The sequence below is a fragment of the Alosa alosa genome, chromosome 17, assembly GCF_017589495.1.
Source record: "Alosa alosa isolate M-15738 ecotype Scorff River chromosome 17, AALO_Geno_1.1, whole genome shotgun sequence".
Lineage (NCBI taxonomy): Eukaryota > Metazoa > Chordata > Actinopteri > Clupeiformes > Clupeidae > Alosa > Alosa alosa.
The window spans coordinates 12412535-12430698 of NC_063205.1; the positions used below are offsets into that span (position 1 = coordinate 12412535).

An 18164-nucleotide genomic window follows, 5' to 3' on the forward strand; every position below is an offset into this window, starting at 1 on the left:
CAATTTAAAAAAAAAAAAAATGAAAATAAACTGTGACTATAACATTAGTAGCTATAACAAGTGATTAATGATAAATAAGATGAGGGGCAAACTCTTTGAAATTAAGCAGAAGTAGTATGCAAGCCCAACACTGAAGAACCACAGACTCTCAAGTACCACAACAAAAAGCAACATAGTGTTTATTACTTGTACATGTGTGATTGGACAGTATAGTTGCATCGCAGCCACAGTACGGTAAACGCTGATATTAGAAGGAGAGCTCAGCCTCTTCTTTGTTTCCTTGGAAACCGCATAGCACCATCTCTTCACCTCAGGCGCCCAGCCATCTTGCTCTTTCCGCGACCTTTTGCACTGTAAAAAAGAGGAAGATGCGAATGACAGCTGCCATGTCACTCATGGGTATAATGGAATCCTTTGTCCAGCAGAGGTCACCAGAGGGACATCAAAGTCAGCCGTATAGAGATACGGCTCTGATCAAAGTATCAGTCTTTTTGAGAGGAGTGCTACAACTGAAGTGTTAAAGGTCTTAGGAACTAAGTGAGACCTTTAAGTTGTATCAGAATGATGGTATTTAGGTTAGCTAGCTATGTGAAATGGATGGTTAACCTAATACTACTTGAAGATATCAGAGAGCACCAAATTTGGACATAAACTCTTTAGAAGGACAGAGAGAAGGCCACGTGTTTTTAGGTGAGGATGTGTGCTTCAGGAAATGAGGAAATGAGAGAGACAGAGAGAGAGAGAGGAAGTCCAGGGGACGGATTGTACCATTCCTGAGAGAGACATGCGTTTCAAGCAAAAGCAAGCACACACATTCCACAAACAAATCCCAGAGACAGATGAAGCACACAGATTAACTATTAAAATGGCTCACCCATTAAATGTCATCACAGATAGTGAATCACAGCGTCTAGCACTAGGGCTTTTTCTGTAGCTGTTTATCTTACCATTCATGTATGACCTCTCCACGTCTATAAAAACCGTACATTCAGCTTTTACATAATGAACTTACCGTGATCATGGTCAGAACATAGCATGAACTTTCGTAAATTTACTTGCCCACTCTTGATTATCAGTAAAATGTATCTACTTTTGAGTTTTCATGATTTGTTTTCTGTAATGTTATTGCCTGAATACAGAGCTTGATCTTCTCTGATGAACCTTGGTTGGTTAAAGATGTGCGACTTAAGTCCAGTTAAAGGAAGATGAGGTAGTGATGGGTTAACCTACTAGCTACATGACAATGAGATGTGATGAGGGAGAATGACAGAGAGAAAGAGAAAAGGAACCACAGAGGACTGATCTCATTGGGATAACCCATCCCAAATGACTTCCCCCTTTGGTGAAGGCTTGTTCCAGCTGGGATCCTTTGGTTTTAAAAGGCCTTAACCAATATGTGGATGGACTTGAACACTTATACAATGGAATGAGAATACATTTATTTTGCATTATTTCTATAATTAGATTACATTAGCTACCATAATAAATGTTCATGTTAATAAACTGGATTGCCATCATAAATGTTTATATAAGATGAAGAAGGCTTTGCCCTTGCTTTGAATTAACTTGCAATGGGTCCTGGTAATTTGGCAGATCGGACCAGAAAAGGCCTGATCAGGGCCATGTCTATTCCAGAGTTGTCTACGATTTCATTTGACCTCCTGTGCTTCAGTGACTCCTACTGGTTCAGTGTGATCCACATTGGGTGTAGGCCTTTAAAAACCAGGGAGAAGTGACCAGGCCTTTGGGCTCATGTGTGTACTTACCTCTGGTGGTCCTGAACACGGGCCAGAAGCTGAGTGATCTGAAAGGGATACACATCGGAAGCCACGCTAAGCACAAATAGGCACGACCCACACCTGCAAAACCCGGCCCGCTTGAGGAGCTTAGGAGAGAGAGGAAGGCTGGAGGTCCTGGTTCGGACCTCGCTCTCCCTCCTCTGCTAGAGCCCACCACCTGTACTAATCCACCTGTGTCCACCTGCAGTCCACCCAGACATGGGTTTTTGTGCGACCACCTTGACCCGAGCTTACGGACTACGAGACGACACTGAGAGCGACTGACAGCAAGCAGCACAACAGTGGGGCTCAGTTACTTACAACTTCTGTTGTTCATTGATACGGGTCTGCAGTAAATTCATCTGAAAGCAAGTCACAGTTTTTTTAGACAGGCATACCAGGGACGCCTGTGTGGGCATAGCTTTACGACGTATGGGGCCTTACTGTCTGTGTACAGTCATACTAAAAACATGATACATCTATCCATAAACAGAGTTAGAGACACACAAGATTGACTGAGCTAAACTCGAGTTTTCTTCTTTACCCTAAAGTGGTTACATTTTCACACAAGCTAAACATAATCAAGAAATCTTTGTCTGTTTGCATCTACATCCATTCATTACAATAACTTTTTTTTTTGTTGCAGTTTTTTTGCAAATGTGTTGATAGAAACAGGTGTTAATGGCTAGGTTTGTGCTCAGGGTTGTAGTTATTGGTGTTGCTGTGTCTTCCTCAGCATCTCTAACAGTAATGTCTACCACAGAACAGCAAGAGCCGGGTATTTCCTGGGCATGAGTGACTTACGTCATATTTCTGTCGCTTCAGTTTTTCCTGGAGGTCGAACTTCTCAGCCTCCAGCTCCATCATCCACTGCCACATCTCCGTGGCCTTCTCTCTGCACGAGTACATCAAGACAATACGAAAACAAACAAACAAAAGAAACAAACAAAACAAAACGACAAGTTAAGAAGAGTAGAACTTTGCCTTGAATTTCTCTTGAGTGTTTGAGCAACCTTCTCCCTAGAACACACAAATAAAAATCACAAAGTAACACTAATCTGTGTGTCTGCCTTTTTTGTAGACTCAAAGTGTTGTACCGCTGTCATTATTGTCATGCTATCAAAGATAAACACGCAAAATCATCTTTTGAATGGGAACAGATGCCCTGGTAATGTACAGCAGGTCTGGCATAGCTACTGTAACGGAAGAGAGAGAAAGTCACGCAAGCATGAAGCACGTGATCGGTCGGAGAATGTGAGCTATCTGCCTTAGCTGTGGTCATCTGTGGTTTCATGTGTGTCCAGTGGTGTAGTCTAGTTAGCTGTAGTGGATATACTGTGATGTAGTAGTTAGCTGTGTGACGTATCCTTGCCTATTTTAAGTGGGTATACGGAGATGGTGATGCCTTTTAAGTGGGTATACTGCGTAGTCTTGCGTATCACGTAGACTACACCACAGGTGTGGTCATGTCAGAGAGCTGCGTGCTGGGATGGCACCTACTTGAGTTTGCTTTCGTCCAGGTGTTCGATGTTGAGAGGCTTCCTTCTGTCAGCCAGGATCTTCTTCTTCTTCTCCCTCTCTGTCTGCTTCTTAGCCCCTTTGCGACCCTCAGTTTGCTGTGCATCGTTAGAGACAAAAACATGCGTTTGGATTTCTACTTTTAATTGTGTTCTACAACATAGACTAGAGTAGAGTGATCAGGGGATGTAGAAATTGGCAACAATTTCCCAATATGTGAACACTGATGTATAAGAAATCTTTAATTGTTTTAAACAGCCAAAATAGTCGCTCATAGTAGGCAATACAAAACCCTTGCTATCAAAAAACATTTAACTAAATGGTTTATCATATTACCCACAGTATTTCTACGAGTATTCCTTCACCTAAGTGCCACTGGGAGGTAACTCTGGGCCATCTGTCCTGTGCTAAAAAGTGAAACGTCTATCTAGGCCTATTCTATATTTCTATTGAGATAATATAGCCACTCTGTCTGTCTGTCTGTCTGCCTGTCTATCTGTCTGTCTGTCTGTTTGTCCTTGGATGATAACTGCTTTCATGAAAGTTTTAAAGTCTTAAAGCAACACCAAAGAGTTTTTTGTACCTTAAAATAATGTTTCCAAAATTGTTTCATTGTTGGTTCATCAACTCGTAACAGGGTGAACAGCACTTCTGCATTCGCTTCGCGGCCCTCTATCGGCTATAACCGCACTATGTAAGTTTGCCAGATCGGGTAGCGGGTTTGTAGTTCGATGGAATGAGACATAAGAAACTACAAATTTGACTTGCATGATGTCGCAATACATCATACTTTCGTAAAATCATGCAACATATTCTACCTTGTCTATGGACATCGTTATTTGCAAAGCCGTTGCTGGATAAACAAAAGCGTGCGTGCGACAGAGGAAAAGTTCTTTGGTGTTGCTTTAAGTGTATTTCTGATGTGACTGTAAAGTAATGTTGTGCTGATAGGTGTAGCTGTGTTGTGTTACCTCGTCCTAACAGTGCTAGCCCTACAATCAGTGCTATCCCATAGGCTGTGCTATCAGTGCTATCCCATAAGCTGCGCTATCAATGCTATCCCATAGGCTGTGCTATCAGTGCTATCCCATAAGCTGTGCTATCAATGCTATCCCATAAGCTGTGCTATCAATGCTATCCCATAAGATGCGCTATCAATGCTATCCCATAAGCTGTGCTATCAGTGCTATCCCATAAGCTGTGCTATCAGTGCTTTCCCATAAGCTGCGCTATCAATGCTATCCCATATCAGTACTATTCCATAAGCTGTGCTATCAGTGCTATCCCATATCAGAGCTATCCCATAAGCTGTGCTATCAGTGCTATCCCATAAGCTGTGCTATCAGTACTATCCCATAAGCTGTGCTATCAGTGCTATCCCATATCAGTACTATTCCATAAGCTGTGCTATCAGTGCTATCCCATATCAGTGCTATCCCATAAGCTGTGCTATCAGTGCTATTCCGTGATATTGTGTCCTATGTCCTCTCAGTGTTACCCTGTCCTATCTGTGCTACCCTGTCCTACTGTCTGTGCAGTCCCATGACGTGTCCCCCTGACCTTCTGCTGCAGGCCTCCGTGCTGTGAGGTGAGGTTGGTGAGGGCCTTCTTCTTCTTGGCATCCTCATCTTGCTTCTTGCGCTGCTCCTCCATCTCCCTCCTCTCCTTCTCATCCTGCAGGGGAAACCACACACATCAACCATCAGCAGCCAGTGATCACAATGGTGGAAAGACATCTTTTTTTTAAATCACAGATTAGTACATCACATTCCCAGGGTGTCTAATAATGATTTAGATGGTGTCTGATTACCATAATGATTATAGGCATCCTTATGTGAGGTCAATTGTCATCATTCAATCAAAAAGTGGCTTTGATCACTTCCCCCTCAGGTCAGGTCAGTACATTACCAAATGGTGATTTCTAATAACGAGCATGACAAATGGAGTTGCCATTTTTTCCCTTTTTCTCTGTATCTCATTGCATGTGGAATTAAAAAACGACCAAGTTAAATAAATCTGTTTTCAAGGGGAAATTGGGATCAATAAAGTATCTATCTATCTATCTATCTATCTATCTATCTATCTATCTATCTCTATCTATCTATCTATCTAGATATCATAGCTAAAGAAGCTATAGTACCCCTTGTATCATCTGTGTTGTCAAGAGGCTTACGGAGTGATTCAATTCAGATGCATTTTTAAGATTTCCTATGTGACCCTGATGGAGCTCAAGTGCTGGAGTGGGGAAGGCAAAGCAGACTGTTAGCAATAGGCCTGGAGAGGCAGAGAGGGATGAGATGGATGGGTGGGAATGAGCAACGACTCACAGCGAGACGAGCCTGCCTCTCCTTCTCCTTTTCTGCACGGATCCTTTGCTGCTCTGACCTCTCTGCGCGACGTTTCTCCTACACACACACACACACACAGACACACACACACACATACACACACACACACACACACACACACACACACACACACACACACACACAGACACACACACACACACACACACACACACACACACACACACACACACACACACACACAATTAAAAACAAGTGATTACAGTGTACACTCTTAAAACAAATGTCTTGAAAACAACACAACTTGCATTGTTGAGTGTACTTAGAGGCAGGAAGTGGACTAAAATGAGAATAGGCTAAAAACCAGAACTGCTAACCCTTATCCTTACATGATATGTTCTCCTTAGTTTGTTGAGATAACACAGAATAGAGCACACAACATGTGTATAGGTAATATGATTACTGTAATCTGAATATGATTAGATGTACTAATCCTAAAGCCTCCTTTTGTGATGTAGCTTGAATGTTAATCCTCATTTGTAAGTCTCTTTGAAAGGGAGTGTCTGCTAAATGAAGAAATGTAAATGTCAATGTATGTTAGAATAGAGTGTGTATGTGTGTAAGTTGACGTATGTTTTTGAACAACAAATGTATGAATGTGTGAAATTACTGTGTGTGTCTGTGTGTGTGTTTGTGTGTGTGTATGTGTGAGTGAGTGTGTGTGTGTGGTCTGTGAGCCCGTACAATTCTGCTGACGAGGGCGAGAAGCTCCTCCTCATCCTTCTTCCTCTGGACGAAATGGGCCTCAATCAGAGCCTGAAGCTCAGTCAAGTCCTTCTCCTGACGCTTTCTGTGGAGATCCTGTCCCATGGAAGGTATGTAAACAAACACATGCATTAATGCGGAGACACACACACACACACACTCATAAACGCTGAGATATTTCCTGTGTTTCATGTGTGTTGATGCGTCTGAGTGTACATGTGTGTTGATGCATCACTTGTAAATGTCACTCTTTGCTTACATCAAAATCCACTTTGTGGTCTCCCTCAGGAATCTTAGGAGGTGCAATGTTTGGCATAAATCCCCTGAAAACAGTAATTTGTCAACATAAGAAATTGAACAGTACTGTTTTGTTTAAAAAGACAAGAAAGTCTTAAGACAAGCAGTCATACTTACTTTGGTTTTGTTTTCCCCACATCTGTAATTGAAAACAAAGAATACAAAATAACATTTTAGATTCCATTTTAATTTTAAGATTTAAATGAGAGTAAAACTAGATTATAGTAAATCACTCACCTTCAACTTGTTCTGTGTGACAGAAGAGAAACACATTTCATATTTAAGTTAAAACAGATTTAATTTTGTATGTTATTTTTGACATTGTTTGAAAACCTCAAACATAACTCACCAGCTTCCTCAGCAGGGGCTGTTGTTGTTTACATGAAGAAAGTACAAAAACATGTCAATATTGACTTATATTGATATACTCAGAGTCACACACACACACACACACACACACACACACACACACACACACACACACACACACACACACTGTGCATGTTGTTGGGCACCCGGAACTAAGTGAGTTCCAAATAATATGATTCCAGTGGCATCAAAACATTTAGATCTCTCAGGTTTTGATACCTAATATCTTAGACATGTTAAGTGGAATTTGACCTATTAGTGGAAGTTAAAAATACATGTCCTCTGGTTTGGTTAAATACACATGGAGGTGTAGTATGTCTACAATACATATGTAATTAACTAACTATAAAGCAGGCTAGCTTGTGTCATATCACTGTAACTCAATGGTTTTTGACACTGGATTTTGACCTTATAAATGTGTTAATATACGACAACATTGACCAAGTCAATAAAAGGGTGCATACAGTCTGATGCACTTAGCCATTTATTAGGAAAAGTCTGGGTTATGACCGTGATAAAGAACCAGATCTATTACTGTCACTCTGTGTAATCTCCATAATGAATATATTGAAAGCCAAAATGTTAACAGTTTTACTGTGAGAATATGAAACCACAGCCACTTGCTAGAATTCTGACACGGTGCACTATTTCTTTTATACTATTTCTAATGATAACTGAGCTACATGATGATGAATGTGTTTCAAGTTGTTACACCCATGAGTTTCAAGATTTTACACCTATTAAAAAACATCCTATTGATGATAATGTCTGCGTATACACCCATATATACTCACTAGAGAATGTGAGTACTCAATGCTCAATATACTAAAATAGACACAATACTCAATACTCAAATAAACACAATAACAACAGCCAAATGGAGATGAGCCTCCACCCATTATTTGGCAAAGGTATTGATACTGGAATCAGACAAAAGGCCACCCAACCACAGGTTCAGTGCGCTCCAAACATACCTTCCTCCTCTGGGGCAAGGGGGAGGGAGAGACAAAATGGAAATTGAAAATTATGATTACATGATGTTGTACAGTATTATTACAAAAGCTTTAAACACACTTCAAAGGACAATTGCATCATCCAATTGTGCATAGAGTATCTGGGTATCTGGAACAAAATAACTTAATAACAAACCAAATTATATTTTTGTACAGACGCAAATGTAAATGTAAAGAAAATAAATAATAATAATAATAAAAAATAGGACAGGTAATTTTGTACGTTTTATCATGCATTTGGCCATGCATTGTTTGCAAATTGCAAATGGCAAAAAAAGCATAACATTACATATTCTTTTTACTGGCAACACAACTCTGCCAATTGACAGAATATACTGTCCCACCGTGACACTCAGTACACACACTTCTCTTCACTAGACAGACATTTCTCAGTAAGATCATCACTCTAAAAAAACTATTTTGGGTTGTTTTCAACCCAGGTGCTGGTTTAATATTGGACTGAACACGTATTGTATTAACTTAACCCAAAAGAATGGGTTGCTAATATGTAGTTCAGGGGAAACACATAAAGCAAAATATTATTTTATGTTCTTTCTTTGTGGGATATTTACTTAATCCAAAAGTATGATATTGATATCAGGTACAGGTAGGTGGAGCTATATAAATTAGAACCTGTTTCTTGTCAGTTCTACTGTTACTCTAGTGCCTCACTGTCTGAGGCACCGAGGGGCAATATGAAGACCCAGTGTTCTGACTGGCATAAAAAGACAGTTAATATACATTATTATAATATAACACATAATCAGTTAACAGCGTACAGTATTACAAATTCATATATTAAAGATAATCTGCAATTGCAGACATTATGTTATCTAAATCTAATTTCTTCTCGAGGCCCATGGTAAGTAGTACTCTTTATCTTTGAAATAATCTCTTTACAGATCCTACACACTCATGCCAAGTGTAAATTATTGCAGAATTTCCCCACAATAATTTAATATTTAATTGAGAAACGGTGCTAAAAATTCTAACGCTCCACTTTATAAAAATTATTAGAGTGTTTGGATGACATTAGGGTCACTCTGGAGTTATAAGACAAAGGGACAAACTCAGTTGGCACACATTGCTGTGAATGAATATTAGAGCATAGTTTGGCATCGCAAGCTGCTTGTCAGCTATAAGCGGTGTCTTTTTTTAACTGTTGGCTCTTCAGCTAGTGCTGAAATTATATAGTACATTCTAACATTCCTACATAGCAAGCATGTATGAACACACACTGATTCTCTAAGTGCACTTACTGTCATACTATCAAGGATGTTCTACATTTTAACTCTGTGTTTTTATCATATAGAACACTGTTTTTTTTTTATTACAACCCATTTAACTACATTTAACTCCATTCTACCTCAGAACTCACTGACATAACCCGTAAGTAAGCTTAAGCATGCATATAAGCATGGCATTAATGAAGCATTAGTATTAATGAAATGAAAGTCCATTAGAGATGGTTGGTTACCTTCCTCTGCTGGAGGTGGCTCTGTTGTAAGAATGTGAGATTCGTTAGTCTGCTCATCAGAAACAGAGATTTTGACAGCCAAAGATTCGTAGCAAAACGAATTCCATGAATGTCATGAAATAATTGTTACCTGTTGCATATCTATCAGTGAAATTAAAAAGCCAGGAGAGTGGTTACCTTCAACTGCAGGAGGAGGTTCTGTTTGTAGGAATGTAAGAGTGATCAGTTTGCTATCAGACTTGATAACATTAGTTTATTAATTTACTTAATTGCAGATTCATTGTTACAACCGCTGAATGTTTGCATGCATGACTATCAGTAACATTAAAAAGCCAATAGAGTGGTTACCTTCAACTTCAGGAGGTGCTTCTGTGTTGAAAATGTGAGATCAATTAGTTTGCTGTTGAGAAGCAGTTACTATAATATGCAGTGCTTTCTCAATTAGATTAGTTTTCTCCTCAGAGTATACAGAGATCATATTTCTTCTACAAATAAGACTACGACCAACTCTAAACTGCAGTTAGCCTTATTTTTCTCTTCCCATTGTAACTCCATTGTAACTGTAATTCCAAGAAAAGAGAATGTCTATAGGCTTGTGTCTGAGTTACATGCAAAACTGATATTAAAATAAATTGCGGTTATTACCTTCTACAGCTGGAGGCGGCTCTGTTGTAAGAATGTGTGGTGAATGAGTTGTTGATCAGCAGCAGAAGTTATAATAAGCAATACTCATTTAATTACCAACTGTGACAAATCATTACCACAACGAACCCACTTTATCATACTGTAGCATACTGTACCCCAGGAGATGTGTACTTCATAAACTGTTTACGTTATAAGTTGATAAGTTAAAAGCCATTAGGTTACGTTCTACAGCAGTTCTATAAAAACCTTAGGTTAGGCCATTAGGTTACCTTCTACAGCAGGAGGAAGGAACGTGAAATGTATTAGTTTGTTGATCAACATAAGCATGAATTTAGATTAAGAGTGCACATAAGCTGTTATTGCACATAAATGCATAAAGTAAATATTGTTTTATTATTGTAATTAGAGTACTGATAAAAATATATTATCACAATTTACCCACTTTATTATCACACCCTAAGAAAACATGTTTAAGTTATAAGATAAGTTGATGAGAAGTTAAAAGCCATTAGGCATGGTTACCTACAGCAGGAGGAGGTTCTAGGAATGTGAAATGGATTAGTTTGCAGATCAGAAAGTATGAGTTTAGATATAAGCAATATATAAGCTATTATTGTGCATAAATGCATAAAATAAATACTGTTTTTATTACTGTGATGATAGCACTGATTGTGGTCAATCATTGACTGAAGGGAAGTTTAGCCCCAAAAATTAAGTGAGGTAATGAGGAAAATCAGAACTTTTCATGAACTTTACCTTCTACTTCAGGAAGTGGTTCTATGACAAGAATATGAAATGAGTGTGTTAATTATTTAAATATTAAAATTATTCACTCAAATTAGGAACCATTTAAATATATAATTATTCTCTATACTATGATGTAAAAATAAATATCAAATAAATAAATAAATAAATATCAAAGCTGGTTTTTATACTTAGTCTGTGAACAAATAAATCTTATTGTAGATGTGATGTTTATCTGAAACCCAAAATAAGGAATTCTGAAACATTACCTTCTACTTCAGGAGCGGGCTCTACAATATGGTTGGGAAGTTAAAAGGCCGAGTTAGATAAATGGTCAGAGCTAATTAATTGCCACTAACGAGGCATTTAGAATAATCCCAAATTGCTTCTGCAGTGGGTTTTTGTAGAGATGATTTGCTAATGGAAGCCTATTATCTACACAGGGATTATTTAAACATGTTGGGCTTGGTGTGCATTCTATGTTATATCTCTGTAATTGTAATTCTTGTTTGATTATACATTATATAATATAAATGTTGCTTCAATGGATACTGGAATAGATATGAAGAAATTAAATAGCAAAGCCATGCAATGCATTACCTTCTTCAGCAGGGGGCGACACTGAAGCAAGAACAGAGAAGTGGTTAATGAAGCAGTGTAAGCCAAAGAGCAAATAAATGGGTTTGCAAAAATAAAAATAAAACATAAAAAAGTAAAGATGCCAAGGTTATACATGGTTTAAAATTAACAAAAATTATTACCTTCCACTTCAGGCGGTGGTGCTATCATGAGAACATAAGAATGATTAGTGGGTTGATTGGTTGATATAAGTACATGAGCGAGGTCTTCACCACAACATTAAACACTAAAGCTATTCACTTTGTGATGTTTAATGTTGATATATCAGTCACTCACACATTTCCTTTTTGTTATAGAGTTGCAGCATGACAGTTTCACAGTTTGTCTAATCAAATCATTGAAAATCATTGAGAAGACCTCTATATACCTTTGTCAGAACATTGAGTTGCCCAATGGCTTGTGCCATATGCAACGTGGAATTGCTGTACTTCAGAAACCTTGTGCCTAGAAAGTTAAAGGCTACATAATTCATAATTTTAGCATCATCACAGTTGGTGTAGGATCCACAGGCCTTAAGTACTTATTCAATTACATGGCTTTTAATGTAATACCAGAAACCATATGCAAACCACCCTTTGAGTTTGCGTATTCCTCTGAAAAAACATCCGATGTGGCTTCAAACTGAATGGTTGGAGAGGGCCAAGTGCACCCCATATTGTGAACATTTTATCAAGATTTAAAACACATTTAGAGGTTTAACATTTCGAGTTAACTTGAACACTTATCTACGTGGTTAGACTCTACTGTGATTTGTTTTCAACTGCATGGCTTGGCTGATGAGTCTGATTAGCATAGCCAAAGTGTCTTGTACAGTCTTACCTTCTTCCCTGGACAATAGACAACAAAAGGGGGTGGAGACAACATGGAGAAAATGGTTAGATGACATAGAGGCTGTCAAAGTTACTGCTTTGCATTCCACAGATGCCTGGCATTGTGGTGCATACAGACAGTGATAGGTCAAAGTTCAGAGAGAAGGATTGTGGGTATATACTGTCATACTTACTGCACCTCCTCCTCTGCTTCCTCCACCTCCACCACTTCCTCTGTGTCCGACATGTCTAGACAGTGTCTGGTCGCCAAGACAACAGGAGAAAAAGAGGAAACAAAGAATGTCAACATGGCATTCACGCCTCATTTAGAAAACCATGGAAGTTCAAGTTTTTCACTATGTATTGTGTTGTTGAATGAGAATTAAAAAATATCCTCCCCAAGCATTTCTTGATAATGATAATCTAGTCAGCTAGTATTTCCATCTTGACCTAGTCACCCAGCCTAGCCATCTAGCTTGACCACTTCAATGGCACTCTACAGTACCCCCCCCCCCAGCATGCACTTCCAGCAGTGAGTCTGTATGGCAGGACTTTGGCATGGTGCGAATCCACTTCTCATGAGGCGGCTCGCAGCAGAGCTGTGATTCAGTGTGTGGCTGGCTGGCTGCGAGGGTGCTGTCGTGGGACTGCCAGTCTTAAACAACTCTGAATTTAATCCGCAGTCATTTCCTCTTGGCCTGGACCTACGGTCTCTGCCACAGCCGTCTCTCAGAGACGGAAAAGAAAAAAAAACTAGCCACTAGTGTCTCCTCTGTTGAAGTCACAGTTTGTACATTTTAACTGTGTACACTTAGAGAAATAGTTCCCAGCCATTTAGTTTGCTGCATTTGACACTGTTATTATTATTATTATTATTATTATTATTATAGTAATGTTGCTGTATGCCATATTATTATTATTATTATTATTATTATTATTATTGTAGTAATATTGATATATGCCATAACAACATGTGTAATAATGATACTGGAAATGTGGATGAGAGTTGTGGCCGTCTAAATATTGCCTGGTACAGTGCAGAACAAAAATCTCCTGACATCTTTTCCTACAGGATATAAATCAGGCGGCTAATAAAATAGGCCCAGCAGGTGATGTATGGACACAGGGTTATTTTTAAGAATAATAAAGTATGACTATAAACAGGTGTGAGCCGCCCGGGTAGACAAAGGACTTGGCCGCTCGCCGCTAACATCCAAGGCCTCTGCTTGGTTTAACACGGTAAATCACACACACAGGGTCTATATTTAACTGCATTCTTGGGTTGGCCACCCCATCCATCATCTCTCCCGAGACTCTTCGCTGTTGACTCTGTGGGTATTAACACGTTTTTTCTTCAGTTCGCCCATTCACTGACCCCCCAGGTGACTTTTAGGGCCCGACAATTACGGTTTGATTCTTGGATTGTAGTAGATGCTTTTATGATAATATGGCAACAATACTAGGACCTAATGAGATCATTAGACCAAGGTGAATGGGCAGTACGGAAACACTTTTAGGTCAGCTTTAAAGAGCTCTCAGTCTTTCTCCCTTTGATGACTGACATGCTTGGCTGCAGAACATTTTTTTCCCCAACATTTCTGGCTACTTATCAGTGTCATGGAACAAAGGCATCAAACACAGGAAGAGCCGTCAGGTTTTAAAGAGAACTTGACAGATACACAACAGGCTGTAAACTATTATGATCGATCATATAAACCTGCCTTCATGTGCGTCTGTAGCAAGACAAGCACGTTAGTGGCTGGCCCAGGTGTTTGAGGGGTGAATTACCCAAGCTGATGGACTTTCCTTTAAATTCTCCCATCGCTTTCTAGGCCTGATTGCCTTCCTGGGGCTGTCAGCATTAGCCGCTGCGCTACGCTTTAATAAGCGTCATGCCGGTTCTCACCCTGGCAGAAACGGCGCAATAACACCTTGTCTATTCTGACTGACACGGGCAGGAATGTGTGGCTGGCGAACGCTTTTCGCCATTAATCCACATTAAGCGGTGAAAACCCTGAAGCACGTAAACCACTGGTCCCCATGGGGCCCTTGGGCAGCTGCCCTCCGAGAATGACCGATACTGCCAAACCAATCACCCCCAAAGCTCAGCCACACTTGTCTATTCCCCCACACCTCCATATGTAATCCACTTTTAGACCTACACATGCCTCTTCGCTTAAGTAAACAAACAAGATGACTTTTTTTCTCAGGTAAAGAGAGAGTTCTCAACTGAAGCATGCATTACCAGGTGGCCCTCAGGGCACCCCTGAACCGCACCTTTTTCCCACTTACCTGCAAGCCCCACCAGGAAAGAATGAAGGAGAAAGACAGCGAGGGCGATAGGGCTGTCGGACCAGGTCCAGGGAACAGATAGCTTTTAAGCCCACTGTTAGGCTCACATAATACAGCCTTGGGAGTGTCATGTCACCTCCCATTTGTGCGCTGTGATTGGTTACTGCTGTGGGGGTCTATTGTTAGGGATCAAAATAAGTTGTTCCAGTTAGAGTTCCATACTTCCCCAGAGATTAAGTCCCATTGGATCAGAGATTTAGCCCCACTGCATTAGAGTTTTAGCCCCACTGCATTAGAGTCTTAGCACCACTGCATTAGAGTTTTAGCCCCACTGCATTAGTCTTAGCCCCACTGCATTAGAGTTTTAGTCCCACTGCATTAGTTTTAGCCCCACTGCATTAGTCTTAGCACCACTGGTTCAGAGTTTAAGCCCCACTGCATCAGAGATTTAGTCTCACTGCATCAATAGCTATAACTACAATACAAGCTACTTGAAAATAACGAGTAATGTCCCTTATAATGCAGGCACATATCATTACACTTTACTCAGCCTATTTGTAAACCTAGTTCTCCTGAAAATACACACCATTACACATGTTACAAATTAACCCTAATCATGAACCTATGTAACTTAATGCTACCTACTATGTAGATACTATGTAGAAATGTGTTTATGGTTACATTTACCTAAACACATTTCATAAGTATCTACATAGTAGGTAGCATGAAGCTACACTATCCATAGATTAATTACATATTAAGCACACAGTATCTGACAACACTATTATAGGTGTAGTATGATATATACTATATTATACCATATGGTATAGTACTGTATAGTATTTTGTGGGGGTGCAACTCTCTTTCACTAGATTGTATAATGAGGTTATAAACAGTAACAGTTTATTGGTAAAAGACAGTAAAAGACTTCTTTTTCTCTTCTCTTTCTGTAAGTGGCTTTGGATAAAAGCATCTGCTAAATTAATAAACGTAATTGTAAATAGATGAAAGGAAAAAAATGAAAAACAAAATACATAGAAACAAATAGAAAAAAAGTCATATTTTTCCATGTATCTCTTTATTGCAGTTGGTCAATGGTACAAGAGTTAAACATTCATTCTGTATGAAACTAATGGCTAGGATAAACATAATGAGTTGAGCTACTGATGGTGCCGCCTGTATAGTGTTACCTATGCAGTGAGTGAACATAGACACAATGAAAGACAAGAACATGAAAAAGAAAGTGAAAATAGTGATGGAATGTAGTCATTTTCCTGAACGGTTGTCTAAATATAGTATCAAAATCCATAAAAAAAAACATTTAATACATAAATATAATTTGTTAGGGAAAAGACGCAGACACCCTTGAATTAAGAGTCATGATAAATGATTGAACCAACCTGAAATGCAACGCATGGTAGTCCATTACTGAACCTTAAAAACTCATAACTTTTAAAAGTAGATATTACACATTTGCAGACAAGTCCTCTTATGATACCGTTGATGCGTCAGTTACAAAAAAGCCAAAAGAAAAACAAGAAACACTGGTCCATGACAACGGCTTGGACCTAGTCTCTGTCCTCATAAAAGTGAAACAAAAAGTGAAAAATGCTTAATCTTTAACTGTCTACACATATGATCACATAAAGTTTTTTCATATTTTAAATAAAACAAAACAAATCAGAAATCATTCATTGCAAAATGTCCATTTTGATCCGAGTTGCTCCCGGGTAACCTATGTAAGAGAAACCAGGGAGAATTCTATCAGACGTCTTCTAGCTGCTAAAGCTAACCGCATTTTAACTTTTGGTGGCTAACACATTTTTTTTTAAATCTCCCCCTCTGTCTTGATTCTTATCTACATTTTCCCTTCTTTGTTTTCCTCTAATGAAGGACTTAAGACCGATTATAACCACTGTCTTGGGTGACATCTGTCACACCGTCGAGACCAACAGTACAACATGATTGTCTTTATGAACAACCAGACCATGTGGGACTGATTTGTTAAGACCATTTACAGTACTGTACTGTAGCCTACTGTACTACAGGGTAGACATGTGTGGCCCTTGAGGGACGTGGAGAGTGATGGACGATGCTGCAGTGTAGGGCCAAGCTGCCTCACTGAATAGCCATTCGGTCAGTCTCAAGTAGCCTAAGGAAGAGCTCTTTATCAATCCTCTGGTTCACAATGCTTTCCCACACGGAGGTGGTTAAGTTGAGTAGGCTGGATTCCCTGTGCCGTGGTTTAAAAATTCCTGCCACTGTCACTCTCTCTCTCTCACTCTCTGGGGGCCTCTAGAGAGACCTGACCCATCTCTAGTCCCGAGCACCTATTTTGGGTGTGAAAAAAATGGGCTTTGGTTTGAAGTGACCCTGTGGACAGTATGTTTGGCCTGCCCTCCCCAATCTCTTGCCACCTGCGGGATTGTCTACTCGTCAGCTAAGTGTAGGCTTTTGGAAACAGCTGAGGTGCTTAACCAGAGGAGAAAAACAAACGCAAAAAGAAATATTCAAATAAAATAAAATAATTAAAAAGTACATAACAATGAAAAAATGAGCATACTGATTTCAGGTTACAATAATACCAAACACTGCATTGAAAATGATTATCTGTAAAGAAAAAAAAAACTGCTTTGATATCTGTATGACTGTCTTTCTTACGATAACAAACGTCAAGGCTTGCATACGACAAAAGAAGCTGTGATACAAGAAAGATAATAGTTGACATGACAAAAAAAAAAACATACAGTATGTGTTTCTCTTCTACTATTCAGACCGTTGTTTTCACTATTACAAAGTGATGATTAGACGATAAAGAAAGTTAAAATGTGCTACTCTATGGGTGCTCATATTGCTATCCGGGACAGGTGAACATGAATAACATATCAATATGTGAAGCTTTAATTATAAATTAAATAAAAAAGAGTGAACCAGAGAGCTGAGACCAGAAGACAATAGTCTGGCCGATTAAATGCATGTGCTAAATAAAACCTTTTAAATCATTATTATTATTTTTTTGTTGTTGATATTGTTGTGATTGTCTTGACATAAGTACGGTACGTACGATTATTTTACCTTTTGACATGATTCTTTTTGTGTTGGAAGTTTCATATAATATATATATATCAAATCATAATTCCAAAGTGTCCAAATTTCACAGCATAGTTTCCATAAAGTAAACCTGTGCAAAGGGGGTACTCAACCGTAAATGTGACCACATATTGTGGAGGTCTGTTAATACAGTGCTACTATATATACTCTTTTTCTTCCCTCTCCATTCAATACCCTTGGGCTGTTTTAAGAAAGGCTTCTCTCCTTCTCTTCTCTTCTCTTTTCTTTTTTGGTATGGAAAAACAAAAACAAAATGCACTGGATAAAAAAAATAACAAGGGAATGGTCGTGCAGTTTCTTCGTTGCTTCTTTGTGTCACTAGTGTCCCATTCCTGCCGGACGACAAAGAGAGAGGACAGGACAACACCATAAGGAACAGGGCATGACAAATTTGGGACATC

The 18164-nt window shown here is 39.1% G+C and overlaps 2 protein-coding genes across 30 annotated transcripts in view; both read right to left on the reverse strand.

Annotated features, from left to right (window-relative positions):
- Positions 1-153: 153 nt before the first annotated feature.
- tnnt2e (troponin T2e, cardiac) lies at positions 154-14741 on the reverse strand. 24 transcript variants are annotated; one of them, XM_048268480.1, is made up of 24 exons: positions 14653-14741; positions 12555-12620; positions 12371-12378; positions 11674-11694; positions 11513-11533; positions 11182-11202; positions 10925-10945; positions 10691-10708; positions 10169-10189; positions 9872-9892; positions 9701-9721; positions 9524-9544; positions 8008-8016; positions 7014-7031; positions 6902-6913; positions 6782-6803; positions 6627-6690; positions 6347-6463; positions 5624-5701; positions 4857-4970; positions 3279-3394; positions 2583-2673; positions 2100-2140; positions 154-351 (listed from the first exon to the last, which is right to left on the reverse strand). In XM_048268480.1, the coding sequence occupies exons 2-24, from the start codon at positions 12605-12607 to the stop codon at positions 306-308; spliced, it is 975 nt and encodes a 324-aa protein (XP_048124437.1). In that variant the 5' UTR covers positions 12608-12620; positions 14653-14741; the 3' UTR covers positions 154-305. The 24 variants fall into 24 exon arrangements, with proteins under 24 accessions (XP_048124437.1, XP_048124438.1, XP_048124440.1 ...); XM_048268481.1 differs by lacking the exon at positions 2100-2140 and adding an exon at positions 1767-1804 and having other exon boundaries at positions 14653-14740; XM_048268483.1 differs by lacking the exon at positions 10691-10708 and having other exon boundaries at positions 14653-14739.
- A 970-nt stretch (positions 14742-15711) lies between these two features.
- Positions 15712-18164, reverse strand: part of cald1a (caldesmon 1a) — a 64704-nt gene continuing 62251 nt past the window's right edge. For all 6 annotated transcript variants that reach the window (XR_007196353.1, XM_048268463.1, XM_048268460.1 and 3 more), the window contains one exon: positions 15712-18095. Coding sequence is in view for 5 of the 6 variants with exons in the window: in XM_048268463.1 (XP_048124420.1) it covers positions 18082-18095 (14 nt within the window). In the remaining variant the exon portion in view is untranslated. The remainder of the gene's footprint in view (positions 18096-18164) is intronic.